The sequence below is a fragment of the Glandiceps talaboti genome, chromosome 5 (genome assembly GCF_964340395.1).
Source record: "Glandiceps talaboti chromosome 5, keGlaTala1.1, whole genome shotgun sequence".
Taxonomy (NCBI): Eukaryota; Metazoa; Hemichordata; class Enteropneusta; family Spengelidae; genus Glandiceps; species Glandiceps talaboti.
The window spans coordinates 16,080,001-16,101,160 of record NC_135553.1 but is presented as its reverse complement, the minus strand read 5'-3'; the positions used below and the strand labels follow the sequence as shown (position 1 = coordinate 16,101,160).

Here is a 21,160-nt window from a genome sequence, read left to right as displayed (position 1 = left end):
GAGATAGACAGAGAGACAGAGTCTAGAGACAGACAGACAGACAGACAGACAGACAGATGCAGACAGACAGACAGACAGACATACAGACAGACAGACATACAGACATACAGACAGACAGACAGACAGACAGACACGGGGAAGAGTGATAGTGGTAGAGATACACAGACACAAAGAGAAAGGCAGATAGAAGGGAAGATGGATAACAGGTAAATAAATTTACAATTACATATTTTGAATTTACTTACATATCGTCGCACAATTTGACTGATATACTGCCCCTCCACCTCACGACTCAACTGTCCAAAATCCCATACCAATGTCAACATACTTGGTGGTAATGGTTGTACTCTGTATACAAGATGTCTCATCGGTATACGCCCTAACGGAGTGAACGTTACCATGTACATAAAAGAAAGAAATGTGTGTGGTACAGTCAATGGCAATTAGTAGACTTTGCTTTTGAAAAAAACGTATTTTTTTGTATATCAAAACACGAGCATTAAGCAACCTCGTAGTGAGGGTATAGATTCAGTAACAATTCACGCTATCAAAGAATTTCTGCCATAAGGGAGCCTTCAGTATTACACGGGGGGAGGAGGGTCGGAGGAATCGGGGGGAGTCACATTTTACAAACCTGTTCTTGGGGGAGGGTCATATTTTGCATAACAATGTTTGGGGGAGAGTCACATTTCACAATCCGTAGCTTTGTGACCAAATTGAAGATTCACTTATTGTCAATTTGTTTTGTGTTTTGAAATGTAAAAGTGAGATGAGCACTCAACATTTATTTTTACGAGTACTTTACATGCAAAAATACAAAAAAAAATTAAAATATATATTGTAAGAAAATTGTTTAATAAAACGATGCATTTTGTTGAGTGTACCCATCTCAAATTATCACACACTGTACGTGAATGTTGTTGTTAAAATATGATGGTGATGGTAGCAGTGATGATTATGATGATGATGATGATGATGATGATGATGATGATTTAGTTTTTAATGTCGTAGAGAACACGGACAGTGATACATGTACTGACTCAAGTAGTACCAGTGAGTCAGATTAGAGTGATACTGATAATGGCAAGTGACCAGATCAGGCAGAGTATGCACAACATGGAAAGCACGTTTTAGATACTAACTAGATTGTGTATGATTATAAGAGAGAGGTAACTAGCCAGTGTTTTGCTGTTTGTCACTTTATATGTAGAAATGTTGCTTTCTAATACAGAGTCAAAATCATTTAATTTGTATGTATACATGTACATATAATATTGATTAACGTTCAGTATATGCAATTGTCATGGGAAGGGTCATGTTTTACAAAATGGGACAACGAGGAGGGTCACTTTTTTACAAATGGAGAATGGGAGGAGGGTCATGTTTTACTTAACAGACCATGTGTGATTTCCTCCGGCCTCCCCCCCCCCCTTGTAAATACTGAAGGCTCCCTAATCGTACGAACTTTCATTACCTAGACTGTCCCCCGTCTCTCCTGTTTTGACATGGTATCCAAGACCAGCAGATTCCAAACGTTCGATCATTTCCGGTTTATGTCTGTAGTATAAACATACGAAAGGAAAGTCGAAGGTTAATTTCCATACGACTTTCATTATCATTAGTAAGCACATATCAACTAAGTATTGAAATTATGTTTAGCAATTACTAGGCATACGACAGAGGTGTGTTAAGGACATGTCTCACAAACCGTTGTCTTTAAAGAGTCATGAAATAGTATAATATTGTGCAACCATGAATATATTATTTCGCTGAATCTCATGAGGTAAAGATACCATACAAAAGACGCAAGATCAACTCTCTGAAATAGCAAGTAATTGTAGGTAATGTATTGAAATGACTCTCCATCCTGGACTGGAGTGTAGTTCCCCTTACCATGTAGGCTCAGTCAACTAAATGCTAAGTGAAACATTCTAAAAAATAACCCTGTTACTTACTTTCTATAAGGATTACATGCAGCAATAATCTTCAATGCATTTTGGTTGGTTTGTAGATTTTGACCATTCATTCTTACATCACACATGATTTCTTTTATAAGTCCTACCATCTCTGTTGTGTTGGCTTCATCAAAGAATAACACTGTGTCCAGGTTATATTGTTGCCTGTTTTGTTCAGCAATGATTTGTGCTTGTTCTACTTTTCTAATGATGTCATCGGCCGTTGTTCCTCCATGTACCTCAATTAACAAAAATAAAGGAATAACAAATTATAACGTTTGCGTTGGTAAACGCTTTCTATTGTTCTGTACAAACTTGTTTAACCATAAACCGAGCATAGTGCACAACCCGAATACCAAATGCATGTAACTCCTTATCTTGATTGTAAAATATTGAATGTGTTTTGCATATAAAAACAAACCGAAGAGTGCAACATTTACCTTTGAATACCAAATACATGTCCTGACCCCTCAACTTGGTTGTAAAATGTTGAATGTGTTTTGCATATTAAAATGAACCGAAGAGTGCAACATTTACCTTTAAATACCAAATGCATGTCCTGACCCCTTAACTTGATTGCAAAATATTGAATGTGTTTTGCATACATAAAAACAAACAGAAGAAGAATATAACACTTACCTTCATAATGACCATGTTTTGGGGCTTGGGTGATTCTGCCGTACCAGGACCAGCTTGCAGTTCACACATAAACCTTACCAGACGAGTTTTTCCGCATCCTGTTTCTCCAATTACAACCACTGGTATATCACATCTGTTGTTTTTAAATATGCAGATATGATTAGTGTGAGCAATAACGAAATATATGAATACACGCACCGAACCAACCAACGATTGTGGAGCCTACTTTCGTCATCTTCGTTATGGGTCGGTTACAAAGCACAGTTCTTTATGTGATGCGTTCTTTCTCCAACATGGAAACATCCATATTCGTCCCTTTAAACTTACACTAGGTCAGGTTACAGACTAGATTGGGCTGTATATGAATATCACTATTAAATTGTGTGACTTATTCCTGTGTTGTGTTGCCGTGTTAACGAACCGGTGCCTTTCTTACCTAAATCTCATTTGTATCGCCATCATCTTCTTCACGTTGTCCATAGTGAGTTCAAAAGACGAATCGGGGTCAAAGTCTTCTTTTGCGCCCATAACTCGACTTAGTTTTAGTAGAAAATCGTCCCTGCGTAACGATAGAAAGTCAGTTTATACACAGTTTGGATTCTGCTTACAAGAAAAGTAAATTATACATACATTGTATAGATATAAGATGTTAATTTGACATATTGTACATACCTTGTCTGACAGTTGGCACTTTCATTGAAGTTGACCATTTGCATCACAAGTGCATCGCGAAGGTTTGGTTTGATGACATTTTCCATAATAATATCATCATTGATCGGATCTAACAAATTGCCACCTTCGTCAATATTGAAGCCAAGGAACGTCATTGTACCCCCTTCTCGATTGAAGAACAGGTATGGATGTGGACTGGAAAGTGAAAAGAATAAATAAGGTATTGGTGTTGACTAGAAAGTAAAAACAATAACTAAGGTATTGGTACCGGTGTGGACTGGAAAGTGAAAAAAAGGAAATAAGATATTGTATGGACTGGAAAGAGAAAACAATAAATAGGGTATTGGTGTGTACTGGAAAGTCAATACAATAGAATTGGTATTGACCAACAGACCAACTGCGGTTAAAAATAACTTCAACTTAATTCAGTTTGCAGGCAACAGTACATAATAATGAACTATATATGAAAGATATTATCAAATCTGTAAATGGCGAATTTGATCAGAACATGTCTGTGTATTCAGAACAACGTCATCAATTATGCTAGTGGATATACGACACCTTGTCTCCCATTTCCGTCTGTGAAGAAACTGTTCAACGATTGAATCTTCACCATCTCCACATACGGATTGACTGGAATCACTTATTTGAATAGATGGTGTAGAGAAGTCCTACCGAGAAACGTAAATATTGGTTTTACTTTATAGTAAATGCATAGTCATTGATAAAAGTACAATACACAATCTGTTCAAAAACATTAAAAAACTACACTAAACTTTATAAAACAACTATATTGCCTGTGCTCTGGTAACACATTACAATATATTATACTGAAATAGAATATGAATAGCACACTGAGTTGGCAAATAACTGACCACACACTTTTAGTACCGTCCCAACACGCCATAACAATTTAGAATAATTGTGTACCAATATATTTTCTCACAAAACATTTGAGATGAATAATATCAAATGATAACGTGTTTTTCAAAAAGATCAATTCATTTTCATTTACAACTGGTTTGTCGAACAATTCATGACGATTTCTTATCAATGCAAGACAACACATTGGTTATTATATATGACTATGAACAGATGAACACTTAATGATGGAATGGTTTATCTGGTGAAACGCTTAATCAATCAATCAACCAACCAACCAACCAACCAACCAACCAACCTACATATGATCTGACAGTCTGTGAACCTACCAACCAACCAACAAACCTCTCAATCAATCAATCAATCAATCAGTCAATCAATCAATCAATCAATCAATCAATCAATCAATCAATCAATCAATCATTCAATTGATCGATCGATCAATCAATTAGTCAATCGATCAATCTCCCAGTCAGTGATCCAACCAACCAATCAACAAACCAACCAGCCTCACAATCAATCAATCAATCAATCAATCAATCAATCAATCAATCAATCAATTAATCAATCAATCAATTACCGTTGACATTGCTATCATGAATTTGACTACAAATAGTCTAAATCCATCAAGTCCAGTTTGACCAAGATTTGCAATATTGCAGTATACCGAGTCTTCGCAACTTTTCAGCTGTTCATTCAGAAAACCAGTGAAATGTCGCATCTCTCTCCAAGATGGGTCTGTCATGCCGCAATACCTTTGAGATCAAATAAATAAACGCAAACTAAACACTAAACGTACAGCACTATATCTTCAACAACAGTATGGCAATTATGATGTCATCATTTATAGCTCTCCAGTTAATTGCGTGTGGAGATTTCACTAGACGGTGACTCGCTATTCAAAGCAGTACGTGAACAGGGACACGTAATTTGATTGAATATAAATAGAAAAGTTGAACAGAAAAAACATCACGAATATTGAAAACTGAGACGGAATTCAAGAGTGACTGAAAAATCCTACTTACGCCATTAGAGTGCCAAGACAGTGTTCTGTTGATTCATTAGGTAACACATCTCCATGAAAGGAAAATCTATCCAAATCTTGTCCCGTAGCATAGCGTGTCAAGTATTGGTATGTGCGCTGAATATGAGCACTCTGATATTCTCCGATGTCAATTACGACATTCCCCTTATGTCCCGTGTGTTCATGTGCCTGTAGCAGCTCTAATGGTGACTGACACTTCAACACAGGCAACAAAGTATGGAAGTAACATTCCTGTCATAACAAATCAAATCCAAATATCAGATAACATCAAGCCATGTCGTGTAATGTAATGTATTATCATGTGATGTGATGTGATGTGATGTGATGTGATGTCATATCTTATCATATCATAAATTCATTAAGAAGAATCACTATGCCATTACAGTCTCACCAACCAATGACAAAACGTTTCATTATTCGTGTCAATGGAGACTAGCGAAATTCTAAAAACTCGTCGATCACATCATTTTTTTTGTCTGTCTGTCTGTCTCTCTCTGTCTGTCTGTCTGTCTGTGTGTATGTGTGTATGTGTGTATGTGTGTATGTATGTATGTATGTATGTATGTATGTACGTACGTACGTACGTACGTACGTACGTACGTATGTATGTATGTATGTATGTATGTACGTACGTACGTATGTATGTATGTATGTATGTACGTACGTACGTATGTACGTATGTATGTATGTATGTATGTATGTATGTATGTATAATAACGATCATGAAATACCCGATCAATTGATCCACCACGGATACTTCGCCTTGCTGATCGAGACAACGTGTCTGATTTCAACATAGCGTCTTCAAAATGCTGATCGGTAGTTTCAATTATATACAAATGCCATGGATATCGTCTCCATACGTTGCCACGTGAGTCTTCGATGACTCGGAGAACAAGCAAGTTGAACAGAAACTTGTCAAGTCCATCTCGTGCCTGCAAATATTACAACCAAAAAAATCATTTAGAACAGCTGATTCTGACACGGCTTGTTTAAATAACGGAGAAACAAGTAAGCCCAAATGTTTGTCATTAAAATGTGTAATAACGGCTGTTGTCAAAAAAGGGTGACATTCAGTTCGAATTTCAATTTCTAAAACTAAGTGCTTTATTCTAAGCATTGCAGCTGTAGAAAGGTTATAACATATACTTACGATCGGCGATATGTCAAAGTGGAAGATTTTAGGACTTGGGTTGTCATGATCTATGGTAACACTTTGCATGGCTTCTACGATATGACTTTGATCAACTCGTCGACTATGTACAGGGATAGTGACACACCCATCTTGTTCATTAACCAGCTTTTCAGCAAGCCTTTGAACTGATAGAGACTTCCCCACTCCACTGCGAGTCGAGAGTATCGCCTGCACCGAAGACCTGTATCAGTGATAAGACAATTATAGCAAATGAGCTTGATATTATTGACGTTATTATCCATATACTATGTGAATTGTGGGACCATACAGTGTGAAAATATATTTGCTAACATGTCTTTACAAATCTTAGATTACTTACTGCTATAAATATCTCCTTCTGCTATCTGTTTGTATTATGGAAGACGTTATGCTATCTGATTATTATCTTTCAAACTATCTGAAGGTATTGTAGCCATTTATTGACAGTTGATGATATTCAGATGTTAGGTGTCTTTAGTTTGTTGGGCACAGTTTACCACCAATTTTGTTTATTAAATTTTGCATATAATCATTTGTCTCTCGTGGTCATCAATTGTCATGGTAATGTCATACATTACCTCTAATTAGTAAACGTGCCACGAGACACATTCTGCAGCTATATATTCCCCGATATTATACCTGATAGTATTATTTGCAAAAAATATGTTTATGATGCACTTGATTTTAATTTTATGTTGTCGGTCAATACAATACTAGCTTACAGAATCTCTGCAAGCCTTCGATTTACATGTACAATAAGTTAGGAAACAACATTTCTAACAGGTATATTCTAGGCTATACAATTGTACACGGACAAAATAGCAGGGTTCATTACTATAACAAAAACTACTACAAACTAGCAAACTGCCGGTACCTAGTAGTTGTTAGGGATCCAGCAGCAACAACTATATCGGGTACTGCTGAAACCTCCGCCTTGAATTGCTGCTCCAAGTAAGCCTTCGTTTCTTCAATATTACAGGTTGTTATTTTATCCGTACGAAAATGATCCAAGGCGGTAGTCATGTAAGAACGGTCTTCGCCCTCACTTGAACATACTATTACAAGACGATACTCTAGAAAATGAATTACAATCGTAATGATGTCAGTCATGTTGGAGTTATAACTGGGTTCAAACTGGTCTATAACCTTCTAGTCTTGAGGCAAGAATTGATGTACATTTTCGACCATCCAGCGGATATTGTAAATGGAATTGTCAATTTGTTGTATTAAATCCATGTTTAACAGTTACTATATTTTTGTATATCGTTTAAATTACTGCTTGCAAACATCACACAGCTCACTAACATTAATAAATTACTGCTTGTAAACATCATATACAACTCACTAACATTCAATGCTCTATTTCGACAAGTCGTCATGACAACAAAAATACAAACGTATTTTGGAGGCTTGGAGCGTATCATCTATTTCAATCCCTTCCTTCATTATTACTTCGAGGAACAAACCTACTACATACGATCACTTTACCATAGCAACCAATACTCGTCATACCTACTACTAACTTACAACCTATTACATTGAAATAACTCTTACTATTACTAGTTAGGGCCATCAGTTTCTGTCGTTCTTCCTCTGCCCGAACACTGACTTCGTAGTCGAGTTCTTCGACGTAAATCAAACAGTATATTTTACCAGTCTCATCTCGCATTGCACGGCGAAACAGTAGAATAACCTTTTTAGGGAGAAGTGAATAAGATTATATTAGAAATACATGACTTGTTATTAAAAGGATGAAACGTTCATTAATCAATGTAAACACTTAATTGTATAGATCATACACACGGCGTTCAATTTCTGTGTGGTTAGGTAAGATAATGAGACCCTATGTAAATATGAAATAGAAAGGAATTATTTTGATCAACGCATTTTTTTTGCTATCTTTAGTTTCGCACATACATACGTGTGTGTGCGTGCGTGCGTGAATGCATGCCTGTCTGTCTGTACACACACATTGACGCCCACATGTGCATGTGTGTGTGCGCGAGCGAGCGTGTGTGTGTGTGTGTGTGTGTGTGTGTGTGTGTGTGTGCGTGCGTGCGTGTGAGAGTGTGTGTGTGTACACGCGCGCGCGCAGGTTAGTGTACATAGATCAAAATCCCATTAATAACCACAATCCTGTATTCTTTGTTTAGCATACCTGTTCCAGGGTTGTGTCCCGAGTGCATAGAAGGACTTCGTCTGATGAGGGTAAGCCACATTGCGGTCCTTCCATATAGATAGATAGCACGGTATGTAACGCCTCGTCTGTAATAGCAAATAATAGAACATCATATTTGTCATTAACATATACCTATCTCAAATTAATGTCATTGTTAGTGAAAATCTGAAAGAGGATGAAATATGCAATGCAGCTATTCTTTGGAGACAAATAGCTTACCTTTAGGACAGACAATCAGGGTAGGTTTGCCTTCTTTCAGTTGCTCTGGTAACGGTCTATTCACTTGTACTAATTCTGAAATTGAACATACAAGATATTAAGTCTTGTTTCACAAGCGATATGCCATTATTTTGACACAATAGATCATCTAGTGCAAGATATGGGGTTGAATCGGTAGATACATGTATTACATACATACATACATACATACATACATATATACATACATACATACATACATACATACATACATGTACATACATACGTACGTGCGTGCGTGCGTACATACATACATACATACATACATACATACATACATACATACATCCATCCATCCATCCATCCATCCATCCATCCATCCATCCATCCATACATACATACATACATACATACATAGTACATACATACATACATACATACATACATACATACATACATACAAAAATACATACATACATACATACATACATACATACATACATGCATGCATGCATGCATGCATGCATGCATACATACATACATACATACATACATACATACATACATACATACATACATACATACATATATACATACATACATACATACATACATACATACATACATACATACATACTTACATACATACATACGTACAAGCCGACAGTTATCAAAAGAAGGAAAGTGTCTATTATCAAAGACAATCTGCAGTCAATTGTACCTGACCATCCAAGGTGTTCTAATATATGCCCAAGATGTTGAATACTCAAGATATTAGTTGATTCAAGACGAAACGACTGTGTTAGATGTTGAGTCCACAAATAACAAAGGCTTTCAACCAATTCACGACCACTTTTTACCAAAATAAGGGTACATGTAAAGGAGAGAATGAGAGCATGAGAGAATAAGAGAGAGAGAGAGAGAGAGAGAGAGAGAGAGAGAGAGAGAGAGAGAGAATATACATGTCTTGATTACAATCAGATATCAATTGTACACATATGCTACGTACTCATGTCTAAGTAAGATAAGTGTTTGAGCTTCATGTCTACTATTTTTATATTGTTTTGCATAAGTTAAATATTGAACAAAGTCTAATGCTCTTTCCATTTATCACATAGAAAATGTGTAGCTTTTCCCTCATATTATGAACTTACTATTAAATGATATACTAATACTTGAAAAGGCTCAATTCAATTTACAAGTGACATAGCTGTGTACTGAGTTACATAATTAGCGTCATTTTACCGAATGGTACACATAACATTATCACCAAAACTGCTAGCTCAATATTTTAGGAATTTCTTGCATATCAATTATGCTTATTTGCATAAATGTTGACAAAAGTTGTTGATTTTCCATTATACAAATTTGTCTTAATACCCAATGGATACCAGCGTTATTGGCCAACAGCTTCAAATTCAAAAGATGCTACATATTAATTTACTACAAACAAGGATAACAGAAGTTGTTGTAAAATAATATGCAAATTAAGTATAATGATATTTACAACTTAATTCAGAACTAACCAGAACTTAATATAACCGCATGATGATAACACATATACTATACAATGTGAGATTTCTTCTTGTGAAGCATCTATTTGTAAAGAAATCTGTTACGGTACATGGACCATAAAATCTACTGTTTAAATTTTGTGAACTTTACAATCGGTACGTCTCTAGAATGTGAGAGGGGGTTAAATCTATGTGTATCCTTTGACGGGAGGGGGGGGGCTACGGAAATACTTTGATCTTTTAAGAGTTATTTGGAGAACGTGAAGGGGCAAAGAAAAAATGTAGACCAAGATATTTCCCCCCACCGTAAATTCTGCACATTCCCTAGGATAGTTTATCTTGATACAGATCTACCTTTAATCCGATTACACATGACTATTTGTAAAATCTACAGCCCAAGGGTTCACTATTTATATCAAATGACAAATTGAAGAAGTAAGGTATACATGAAAATCTTTAACAACTATTTTACCTGTGAAATATGGCTTGAATTATGTCACTTCGGTCGCTCTCATGACTTTGTGTTAAACCTCGACTTTCTAGGACGCTTTCCAGTATTGTCTGGCTACACGACGGGAAGACCACAGAAAGCAAATCAAATACCATACGATCAGCTGTTTTTCCATATCGTAAAATATTACCAAGCTCCATTCGCAGGTACAGTATTTGTTCAACTGTATAGTAGTTTAGGAAGGTGTATTCCGATCGCAATGTTTCAACATGATCCTGCCATTCTTTCAAACTTTCCTCAAGAAAGTTGGATAGCTTTCTGAGTTGAGCGATAATCCCTATGCTACTGCCAAGTATGTGTTCTTTTGACCCAAAGTCAAGTTTAACCATATCTTTTCCATTATGAATTTCCGCGATCCATCTAGAAAGTACATCACAACCAGCTTCGTTCAGTTTCATATAATTGGTCGCTAGTCGCAATATACCATCCATAACCTATAGTACAGTTACAAAAATAATTGAAACTATTATTCTTAAAGGGTTTACATCATATGATTGATCATGAGTCGAAGGAAAGTGAACGATGTTTTATATCAAACTTAAAATTAGAATCACTACTATATGAAGGACTTGAACAACAACATGCAACAAATCTACGTTCGAAGAGATAGCCCATGCACTGAAATGTTCTTGATTGGTGTCTTCAATAAGGCCCTGCTGGTTCTTTTTAGCTATCTATCGATGTATAAATTCGGCACACCAAACAGAGTAAAGCGTACTTGACTGTTGGCTGACTCCATTACAGGCGCAAAATGGACATCGATCATGCATAGTCCATATACAAATGTACCTGTGACATGCCAACTGGCATATAACAGGTATGATTGCACAAGCCTACAACATGCCTGGCAAGGCAGGCCTGTCACAGGTCTAACTTTTAAGGCCTGCCACATGCTTGAATCCATATACATCCTTATCAGGCCATATTGATCTTACGTGTCCCAGGCCTGCCACAGTTCTGAATCCATTTCCCTGCAAAGGCCATGCTGGTCATACCTGAACCAGGTCTGCCACAGCCCTATTTCAGACCTGGTAAACTTAGTTGTAAAAAAGACATTGGCACGCGAAAATTTCAGCCTAATTGGACAGCTTATCTTGCTTTTTTGCACAAATCTTCAAAACTTATGATTAAATTGTCGAATTGACAGTGACGACAAAGGTCAAAGTATAGCTTGGTGCCTTATATGAAATCGTATATTTGATAAATATTGGCATGGACACTTGAATCAAATATATAATTAAGCTTGAAGTAAGAAGCAAGTTTAATAAAAACGCACAGTGACTATTGCGACCTGAGCAACTGTCAGAACTAGATTATTTTGCACATTTAAGTCTATCCTTACGAAAGTTCAACAAACTCCCACTTCATACCTCAATAAATCTGTCAACATCTTCCTTGCCTTGTTGGTTCCTACCAACCACAAGCATTAATTTACTTTGAAGTTCATTCAAGGTTTCCCAATCGTAAACAATGGATTCATCGGATTCGATTTGTTCTGTATTCGACGTCACTCCTACCATCAAATGCAACTGGATGATGTTGTTTATGGTTTGCTGTCAGAAAGATGGAAATATTTTCAAATGACACATATATTGTGAATATCTGACATGACATATATCGAGTGGCGAATAAACACATCATTTGCTCTTGATAACTACCCTAACATCATTCTGTACCAATAATTACTAGTAGCTCATCAAAGCTTTTTCCAGGTATCCACTATGGTTGCGGCAGTCATGTACATCTTCTGCGGTTTCTAGACACGTTTAAGACACCCCTCCCCCTGGACATGTACGACCCAGACAATGTGAACATTCTGAATCAGGAATTGGACTGTTAGGCGAGGGGTTAAGAAAGCAATTCATATACGGACTTTTCAATACTTAATGAACCATGACAGGGTAGTTATCAAATTCCCACAATTTGGAATAATTTTCTGAAGTTACATGCGTGACTTCAGAAAACATTGACGAAGCCATGGTGGATACCTGGCGAAAGATTGTTGTGTGCTTAATATTTCTTAGTGCCAAATGAAGTTAAGTGTATGAACTTAGCCTGAACTTTTGCACCTTACCTCCTGTTAATGTGAACAGCCGCCTATTAAATTTCAATAGTGCAAAATATGATTAGCAGACAGACACGCTGCTGAGAATTACGGATGGGGTGAGTGTTAAACACCAAATCTAAGTATAACTTACCATAGTTGATGCGTTACTTGTACTGCCTACTTTGAAGATACCTCTTTGATTGATAGCAATTACTTGAGATAGAGAAGAACTTTCAACCGAGCCATGCTGATCCTTCACAGTTTTTAACCAGCCTAAATTACATTTGGTGTCCAACTGTCAAAGACACAGACAAAGTGATATCAATTAAAAGTAATAACATCCCACAATTATGTTAGTTGTACGCAAATCTGAACAAGGAAACTTTGCGTCTTGATCCAAATTGCAAAAATGTGTTCCTTTCTGTGACAGGGGAACATTAGTATTGTTATATAGATACAGATAATGTAAGAAATATTTTTAAGAGTATGATTGTCCTTGCATTACTCTAGATATATGTATCAATTATGTCTTACAAATACACTTGACAAGTTTCTACTTCTGAATCACATTTGGAATGTGAGAATGATACCGAACAATCAGAACACTGTCAGATCATGAAAAGAGACGGAGCCATCGGCTATTAATCAAAACAATGATTAGTACTATCGTTATGCTATACGTTGAGAAAATTATATTAAAATGCATGTTTTGACCATACCAATTTCTTTGGTAGCACAGGGTCAGTTTCCAACCGCTTCCACACAGGGCCACATGCCTTGATGAGACCTTCAAAGTCAGTTTTTTGTCGAATATCGTAGATAAGGGAGGAGTACCCTGTAGTTGCTTGGTGGAAACATTTGACACGGTCAACTTCTATGTCGGTTTCTCCGGCGGATATCGAGGCAAGGTCGATAAAAGTCAGTAGTTCAGAATTATCTGTGAATAAGTTATATGAAAGAAATAGACGTTACTGTACATGTACCATTTGCATTTGTGATTGATGCAAAGTTGTTGTTATGACACACGTAAGCAACAGCTGTTTGGCCACTTTCGTGCAAAAACTGTTGTGTTTTCTAATGAATGTTATATGAACACTGAAGAGATACCGCCCCTCACTACTCCTCTGATTTCCTGTTCTCCATCCACAAGACTCAACGTGGACGTTAGGTATAAATCAACCCGACATTCATAATTGCACAAGCACTATAGCATTATACCTTCACTTGCAGACAGACATGCCCTATTTTCAACCAAACATTGGGTTGAAATAACAGAAACGTAAAATGGTATTTTATCTCCTTATTGTATTGACATATCAAATAATTATTGGTATTACAAACGCATGCACAATACTATACAAAATAATAAAACCTGCACTGCTTCATACAAACAATACCACATAATACAGGTATAATATGTGAACAACAGTAATCAATTGTTTACTATGATTATATAAATGACAGTCAGTAGTAGTCAAAACACATTGTTTAGCAATAACACAGTTCTTGAGAGTATGGACGGATTTCAGTAAAGTCTGTTTAGAAATAAGTACAGGCATTATCAGAAGAGAGATCGAAAATATAATGCTTGTCAAAACACATCAAAATAAAAAAAAAAAATAAAAAAAAAAAAAAACATACGAAAAACCCACACCCATACATACGAAATGAAATGACAGCCTGACAACAGTTTGTATAAGAGAAGCAATTGAAATGTAAAAAAATTGATGAACGAACGCTTTGACGGATGACGTATACTGAACGCAGATAAATTATCTAATTAATCTACCTGCTAGACCTTCGGGCTTTCTTCCGATACGATACGACAAGCGACCTATCGTATCGGAAGAAAGACTATTAAACGGATAACCAGCTATTGCTTCATATCACTTACATTCAATATGCAGTACAAACACAAACACACATTACGTTTATATTATGTTGTCAACAAGTTAATACCTCGCATATTATTTCTAACCCAGTATATGAGGTCTTGGCATTCACAAAATGCATTCAGGCTCTCTATTTGGCTAGTCGTCATTTTCTTTAATAATTTACTGGCTTTAACCATCTTCTCATCCACTGCTCTCAATTCGGTGCCTTTAAAGTCTTCATTTTGCTGCATTGATAAATGAAAGGTACAAGTTATTCGATGCCCGAAAGTCTTACAGTTTGCTGCATTCACTAAGTAAAAGGTACATTCACAAATATAACGAAAGAAACATTATACATTTTATTTGCTTCAAAAAGAAATATTTCATAAGGCTAAAATTGAAATGGTAATATCAAATTTCTATCGTACGTACGGCTTTAGGCATTGACAAATATTTATGAGTGTTTATTACATACCTTAGTGGCCAATTTCTTGAAGTTGCCTTCTAAAGCAAATGTCTGTTTAACTCTGCTCACGGCATTGGCTGCTTCTCGTACATGTCCTAACTCGTGATACAGCTTGATTTGTTTCGTCGTTTTCTTGATCCACGAGGTCGAAGGCTCGTGCACCTTTCCAATGAGTATGAGCTCGTCTTCTAGTGCTTTGTCATCATTCTCAAATCTGGCGAAAGATTCGTCAACTTCAGCTAGTACGATTTTGCCTCTCTTAACTCTTAGGAACAGGTCTTTCATTTTCTCTTGGACTGTTGGCCAAACATGAGTTTCAATTTCTTCTAGCGTTAGCGGCAGCTGCTGTTTCTGCAACTGTGCACGAACTTCACTTGCTGCTTTGATCCAGTGGTCACTGAACAAGTGACTATGTTCATAAACGTGTACATCCTTTAAAACGGTCAACAGAGTGGGCGTCAAAGAATCGGAGAATAAGATTCGAGGTGAAGCTTTCCCGCCATTTCGTGAGGTATTTGGTGGACATAATTTATTCAGTCGAAATGTGTCAAAGGCGGTGTAAGACTTTGCAAGATCTCCAAGAGCGACTGGAATAAACGAATGTATAAATATTAGTGAAATAGATAAATCAACACACACACAGAGACGTGAATGAATAAATAAATAAATAAATAAATAAATAAATAAATAAATAAATAAATAAAGAAAGAAAGAAAGAAAGAGTGCAACAACATCATTCCATTAAGACTGGGACTTCCGAGCACATATATACTGGTTTTCGAATCACGGGTTATTCTTTCTTTTCAATATAGGACGGTTATACTTGCATTTAAACGCGTGCTAATGTTGGTCTAGACTAGACCATCCCCTTGGTTGATATCGGCTGTCCTATCAACTCTCAAACAGTCCAACCTCCTAGTTGATTCAGATCACACAGGGACGCCAATAACGTCATCGGACACAGTGAAAGCAAAGTATTGAATTTAATTGTCTAAGCGATCGCGAGTGTTGGGAGAACATACCCAAAATAAACCAACGGGGAAGGTATGATCATGAAGTAGCTAAATATAACACATCAAAACTGCTATTGAACGTTAGGTAGGAAAACTGCTACAAAAACCGCAATTCAGCTTTTCATATAACCCTTTATAGTAGATAAATTGTGCAATTGAGTATTCGTCATAAAAAAAAACAAAAAAAACGTTTTGGACAACATAGAAACTCACCGGGATTTATTTGTGAACAGATGTTAAGAAAGCTGCCAGTGAACCTGAAAATGTCATCAAGTTGTTTTAGTTCAGCTACTCTTGCATCTAGCAGTGTATTGACTTTCTTTGGTACCTTCGTTTTGCGTCGCTGAGCACGACATAGATCAGCAAATCTTTCGCGATGTTTAAGGACTAATCTAAGGTCCTTGATGAAGATAGTACCATCAGTGAGACTTTCCCTTGTTTCCTCGTATGTGGCTTGTAACTGCTTGTAGTACAGTTTGGCGTCCTCATCAAATTGAATGCTGACAAATCGGTTTGTACCTGACGACCAGAAGAATACAAAGTCGGTGAGATAGGAACAAGTATGAAAATTGACATGGAAAATCGTAATATTCTTGTCTAGATAGTAATGTAACGTAATTAGAATGATATAGCTATTAACACTGTATTGAAACATTGCATGACCAGTAACGCCATGATATAGCTATTAGCACCATATCAGAACATTGCATGACCAGTAACGCCATGATATAGCTATGAGCACCATATCTGAACATTGCATGACCAGTGACGCCATGATATAGCTATTAGCACCATATCAGAACATTGCATGACCAGTGACGCCATGATATAGCTATTAGCACCATATCAGAACATTGTATGACCAGTGACGCCATGATATAGCTATTAGCACCATATCAGAACATTGCATGACCAGTGACGCCATGATATAGCTATTAGCACCATATCAGAACATTGCATGACCAGTGACGCCATGATATAGGTATTAGCACCATATCAGAACATTGCATGACCAGTAACGCCATGATATAGCTATTAGCACCATATCAGAACATTGCATGACCAGTAACGCCATGATATAGCTATTAGCACCATATCAGAACATTGCATGACCAGTAACGCCATGATATAGCTATTAGCACCATATCAGAACATTGCATGACCAGTGACGCCATGATATAGGTATTAGCACCATATCAGAACATTGCATGACCAGTGACGCCATGATATAGCTATTAGCACCATATCAGAACATTGCATGACCAGTGACGCCATGATATAGGTATTAGCACCATATCAGAACATTGCATGACCAGTGACGCCATGATATAGCTATTAGCACCATATCAGAACATTGCATGACCAGTGACGCCATGATATAGCTATTAGCACCATATCAGAACATTGCATGACCAGTAACGCCATGATATAGCTATTAGCACCATATCTGAACATTGCATGACAAGTAACGCCATGATATAGCTATTAGCACCATATCTGAACATTGCATGACAAGTAACGCCATGATATAGCTATTAGCACCATATCAGAACATTGCATGACCAGTAACGCCACAATGTAGTTACTATATATGCACATGTTGTTTGGAATCTGTAAATACATTATTACTTATACTTCAAAACACCTCAGATCTTCAAAGTTTCTTAAACGTGTATTATTTGCGAGATATAAATATGTCTACGAACACACGGAATGTCTGAATTCTCATTCCATGTGTTCAAATGGGATAATTTCTAAACTTTGTGATTTATAGTATGTTATTTAATTTATGTGCATTTGGGAGTGTTTTAAAGTTCATATTTTGGAACCACGCCACCATAATTTCATAATAATGTTTTCTTGTCTCTTGTAATTCGTCATCAAACAAACCTGCTAGTTGTAAGAATTCAGGAAACGGTGTCCAAGTCAGAATATGTGATAGTATTGCTTCCTCTACTGGTAGTTGGTGTGGCCGTGAGTTTTTCAGAAACTGCGATAATATTTCTCCTATTACATTCATTTCAAATGTGTTGTTTTGTTCAATACCCTTGTACACCGCATTCACAACTGTTGCCATACGCTTATCCTCCTGCAGGGTAAACAAGGTCGGAAACACATAAAAGTTACAACTTGGATGGTCTAATATTGGTAAACATTACATTTGATGATTGTGAAACTCCTCAAGTAGATTATCATACTAACTAAAAACAATCCTAATAATTAATAATGCAACGAGTTGCAATAATTCTCACCTGTAAAGTTTTGACAACTCAATATCTCATAATGTCCTATTCTATTTAAGAGACAATTAATGTCACATAATAATTTGAGTAATGTTTTTTGATGCACAACCAAATTACTTTTCCGTGTCTACGTTTCAGCAACGTGACTAGCCCTTCACAGGGCAAACTGGCGATGATTACTGTTCCTAGAGATGACAATTCTCTCTCCTGACTCCAGGTGAACTTTCTTCCCGAAATGTTGCCAACTTCTTTATGTGCTGTTAACGCAATCATCATCAGTTTGTCGCCAGGAAGGCAACATTCACGCTGCCGAAACGTAGACATGAAAAAAGGAACCTGGTTGTGCATCACAAACACACTATTGTAATGATTTGAAGTTCCAACCTTACGAATTTAATTACTAAGGATCACATAATGCCCTATTCCATTTGAAGGTTTGTCTTCTTGACTGAAAATGATTGTCTTTACTACTGGTCTATGAGTAATTCACTTACTAACTGTACTTCTTCCATTGCTTGTAAAGCTTCACCTCGTATGATTTCCTGTATATCTTTGTGGTGAACTGATGGATTTCCATAGCAATACAACTCCATTCGTTGGGTGTTGTTTAGCTGTAAAGAAAATACATATAGAGAGATAACATGTACAACGATTTTTAACTATTCAACACTACACCCAGTTGAAATTTTATAAAGAGATTAGAATATAGAGGGCGTTATCATGTATGACCATTGGACGATGGCCTGGACGTGACATCACAACAATCGAATGAGTGCAAGAATGTTTTAGTGCTAACATATCACCATGTAAGACATTGTCTATGCGAATCCATCTCAGTATATAGCCTAGCTGAGTGAGACAGGCGACCGGAGAACAACTCGTCGAGTCATACAGGCGACGTATGACGGGAGTGTTTACACTTTCAATGACGTCATAAACACACATAAGGGACAACAAAGTTGCACGTCAAAAGGCAAAATAATGAACGCTCGCATGTGACAAGAAAGCGACACATCACAAGGCAAAACTAAGTGAACATGTGTACATGCAACAGATGGACGGATGTTTTTTTGATACCAACAGTATACTTGATACTATTGCCTTTCAAGGGAAAATGTGACAACTTACCTTATTCAGCCTGTTTTTAAATTTACGTGCGATATTTGTACACCACCTGTCTTTGTATTTAGCTATCACAAAGCTTTCACCAGTATTCATCAAGCCATTCCAAACCTAGATACCAAATATGTAATCGAATAAATAGCCTATCGATCTAATATATATATATATATATATATATATATATATATATATATATATATATATATATATATATATATATATATATATAAATTATATATATATATATATATATATATATATATATATATATATATATATATATATATATATATATATATATTTTGGTAGTACTGGAACTCTTTCTTGGTTGTAACTCGGAGTTTCACGCATAGTGCGATCATCAGACATTAGACATATATATATCTGTGTTTGTGTGTGTGTGTGTGTGTGGTTTATATATATATATATAGATAGATAGATAGATATCTAGATATCTAGATAGATAGATAAATGGACATACATACATACATACATACATACATACATACATACATACATACATACATACATACATACATACATACATACATACATACATACATACAGATAGGTATATGCTCTGTTCGCTGTGATGTTTTGTACTTTTATATTTTCCATTTTTATATGGGCGAACAGCCTGATTCAGATACATATATGATATGTCTATATCTATATATACATGTATATTGGTAGTTCTCTCATTTGCAATTTTTTTGTGGATTTCAGGTTTCAAAAAAGAGAGTTTAAATAATCACTGATGAGAGAGCCTAGAGTTCATTTACGGACTTCAATTACTTTTCATACGATCTAGATTGTAATAACAACAACTTTAAATTCTATAATATTGTACTACCAATACAAGTCACAAATATACTCACCTCCATTTCAATATTTGAAGACACCTGATACCCAGGACTATCTCCACTAACCATCCTATGAGGCAGATTTAATTTCAACCAAGATATCGCGATGTCGATAGATTTACGAAATGAATTTTCTAAAGTATCAACAACTTCCCGATTGAGGTAGTCCCCAATATTGTATCCTTTTCTACCTTCCTTGTTTACTCGTGTTTCGAGTGCTTGCAGAAGTGAGTGGCATGTGGCAAAAAGACGACTGACAGCGATTAATAAGGTATGGTTTTTCCATGTATACTCAAAGAGTTGTTTAGCAGCACCCACACTCGTTATGACGTCAATACTGATGCTGCGATTGATGTGCAACCTTAATGAGACAATAGTACAATGTGTTATTCCTTTACAGTTCATTTGGAAATGACAAAGTTAGCATACATAAATAGTCGTTATCAATGAACTCTTACAGGGGAACGTCACTACTGGAAATAGACATTTTCATAAACTATTGGTTCTGGAGAGTCATTTCATGATTTTGCATCAACTACAATTACTTGTGATTTCAGAGAAGCATCAAGTTGATCTTTTGCATTTATAGGGTATCTTTGCTATGGGCTATTGCATCATGAGAGATAGCAGAAATATATTATTCAGCAGTTGAACATTCAATATTCATGACAGCTGTTTCACAATGAAGTACATAGCATTGTGTACTCATGACTATTCAGTGTTCAACCATTGAATAATAATGTATTTCTGCTATCTCCCATGG

The 21,160-nt window shown here is 36.3% G+C and overlaps 1 protein-coding gene across 1 annotated transcript in view; it reads right to left on the bottom strand.

The window, feature by feature from the left end:
• LOC144435408 (E3 ubiquitin-protein ligase rnf213-alpha-like) overlaps positions 1 to 21,160 on the bottom strand; it is a 59,473-nt gene that overhangs the window by 28,512 nt on the left and 9,801 nt on the right. The window contains exons 10-36 of the mRNA XM_078124003.1: positions 20,413 to 20,758; positions 19,541 to 19,645; positions 18,907 to 19,023; positions 18,060 to 18,258; positions 16,383 to 16,688; positions 15,166 to 15,743; positions 14,776 to 14,935; positions 13,536 to 13,753; positions 12,968 to 13,111; positions 12,140 to 12,322; positions 10,731 to 11,203; positions 9,466 to 9,596; positions 8,766 to 8,840; positions 8,526 to 8,632; positions 7,922 to 8,060; positions 7,242 to 7,440; positions 6,347 to 6,569; positions 5,925 to 6,128; positions 5,174 to 5,424; positions 4,729 to 4,903; positions 3,828 to 3,937; positions 3,267 to 3,461; positions 3,031 to 3,153; positions 2,595 to 2,727; positions 1,956 to 2,194; positions 1,475 to 1,557; positions 246 to 379 (exon numbers count right to left, since the gene is read on the bottom strand). Coding sequence (XP_077980129.1) covers positions 246 to 379; positions 1,475 to 1,557; positions 1,956 to 2,194; positions 2,595 to 2,727; positions 3,031 to 3,153; positions 3,267 to 3,461; positions 3,828 to 3,937; positions 4,729 to 4,903; positions 5,174 to 5,424; positions 5,925 to 6,128; positions 6,347 to 6,569; positions 7,242 to 7,440; positions 7,922 to 8,060; positions 8,526 to 8,632; positions 8,766 to 8,840; positions 9,466 to 9,596; positions 10,731 to 11,203; positions 12,140 to 12,322; positions 12,968 to 13,111; positions 13,536 to 13,753; positions 14,776 to 14,935; positions 15,166 to 15,743; positions 16,383 to 16,688; positions 18,060 to 18,258; positions 18,907 to 19,023; positions 19,541 to 19,645; positions 20,413 to 20,758 — 5,350 coding nt within the window. The remainder of the gene's footprint in view (positions 1 to 245; positions 380 to 1,474; positions 1,558 to 1,955; positions 2,195 to 2,594; positions 2,728 to 3,030; positions 3,154 to 3,266; positions 3,462 to 3,827; positions 3,938 to 4,728; positions 4,904 to 5,173; positions 5,425 to 5,924; positions 6,129 to 6,346; positions 6,570 to 7,241; positions 7,441 to 7,921; positions 8,061 to 8,525; positions 8,633 to 8,765; positions 8,841 to 9,465; positions 9,597 to 10,730; positions 11,204 to 12,139; positions 12,323 to 12,967; positions 13,112 to 13,535; positions 13,754 to 14,775; positions 14,936 to 15,165; positions 15,744 to 16,382; positions 16,689 to 18,059; positions 18,259 to 18,906; positions 19,024 to 19,540; positions 19,646 to 20,412; positions 20,759 to 21,160) is intronic.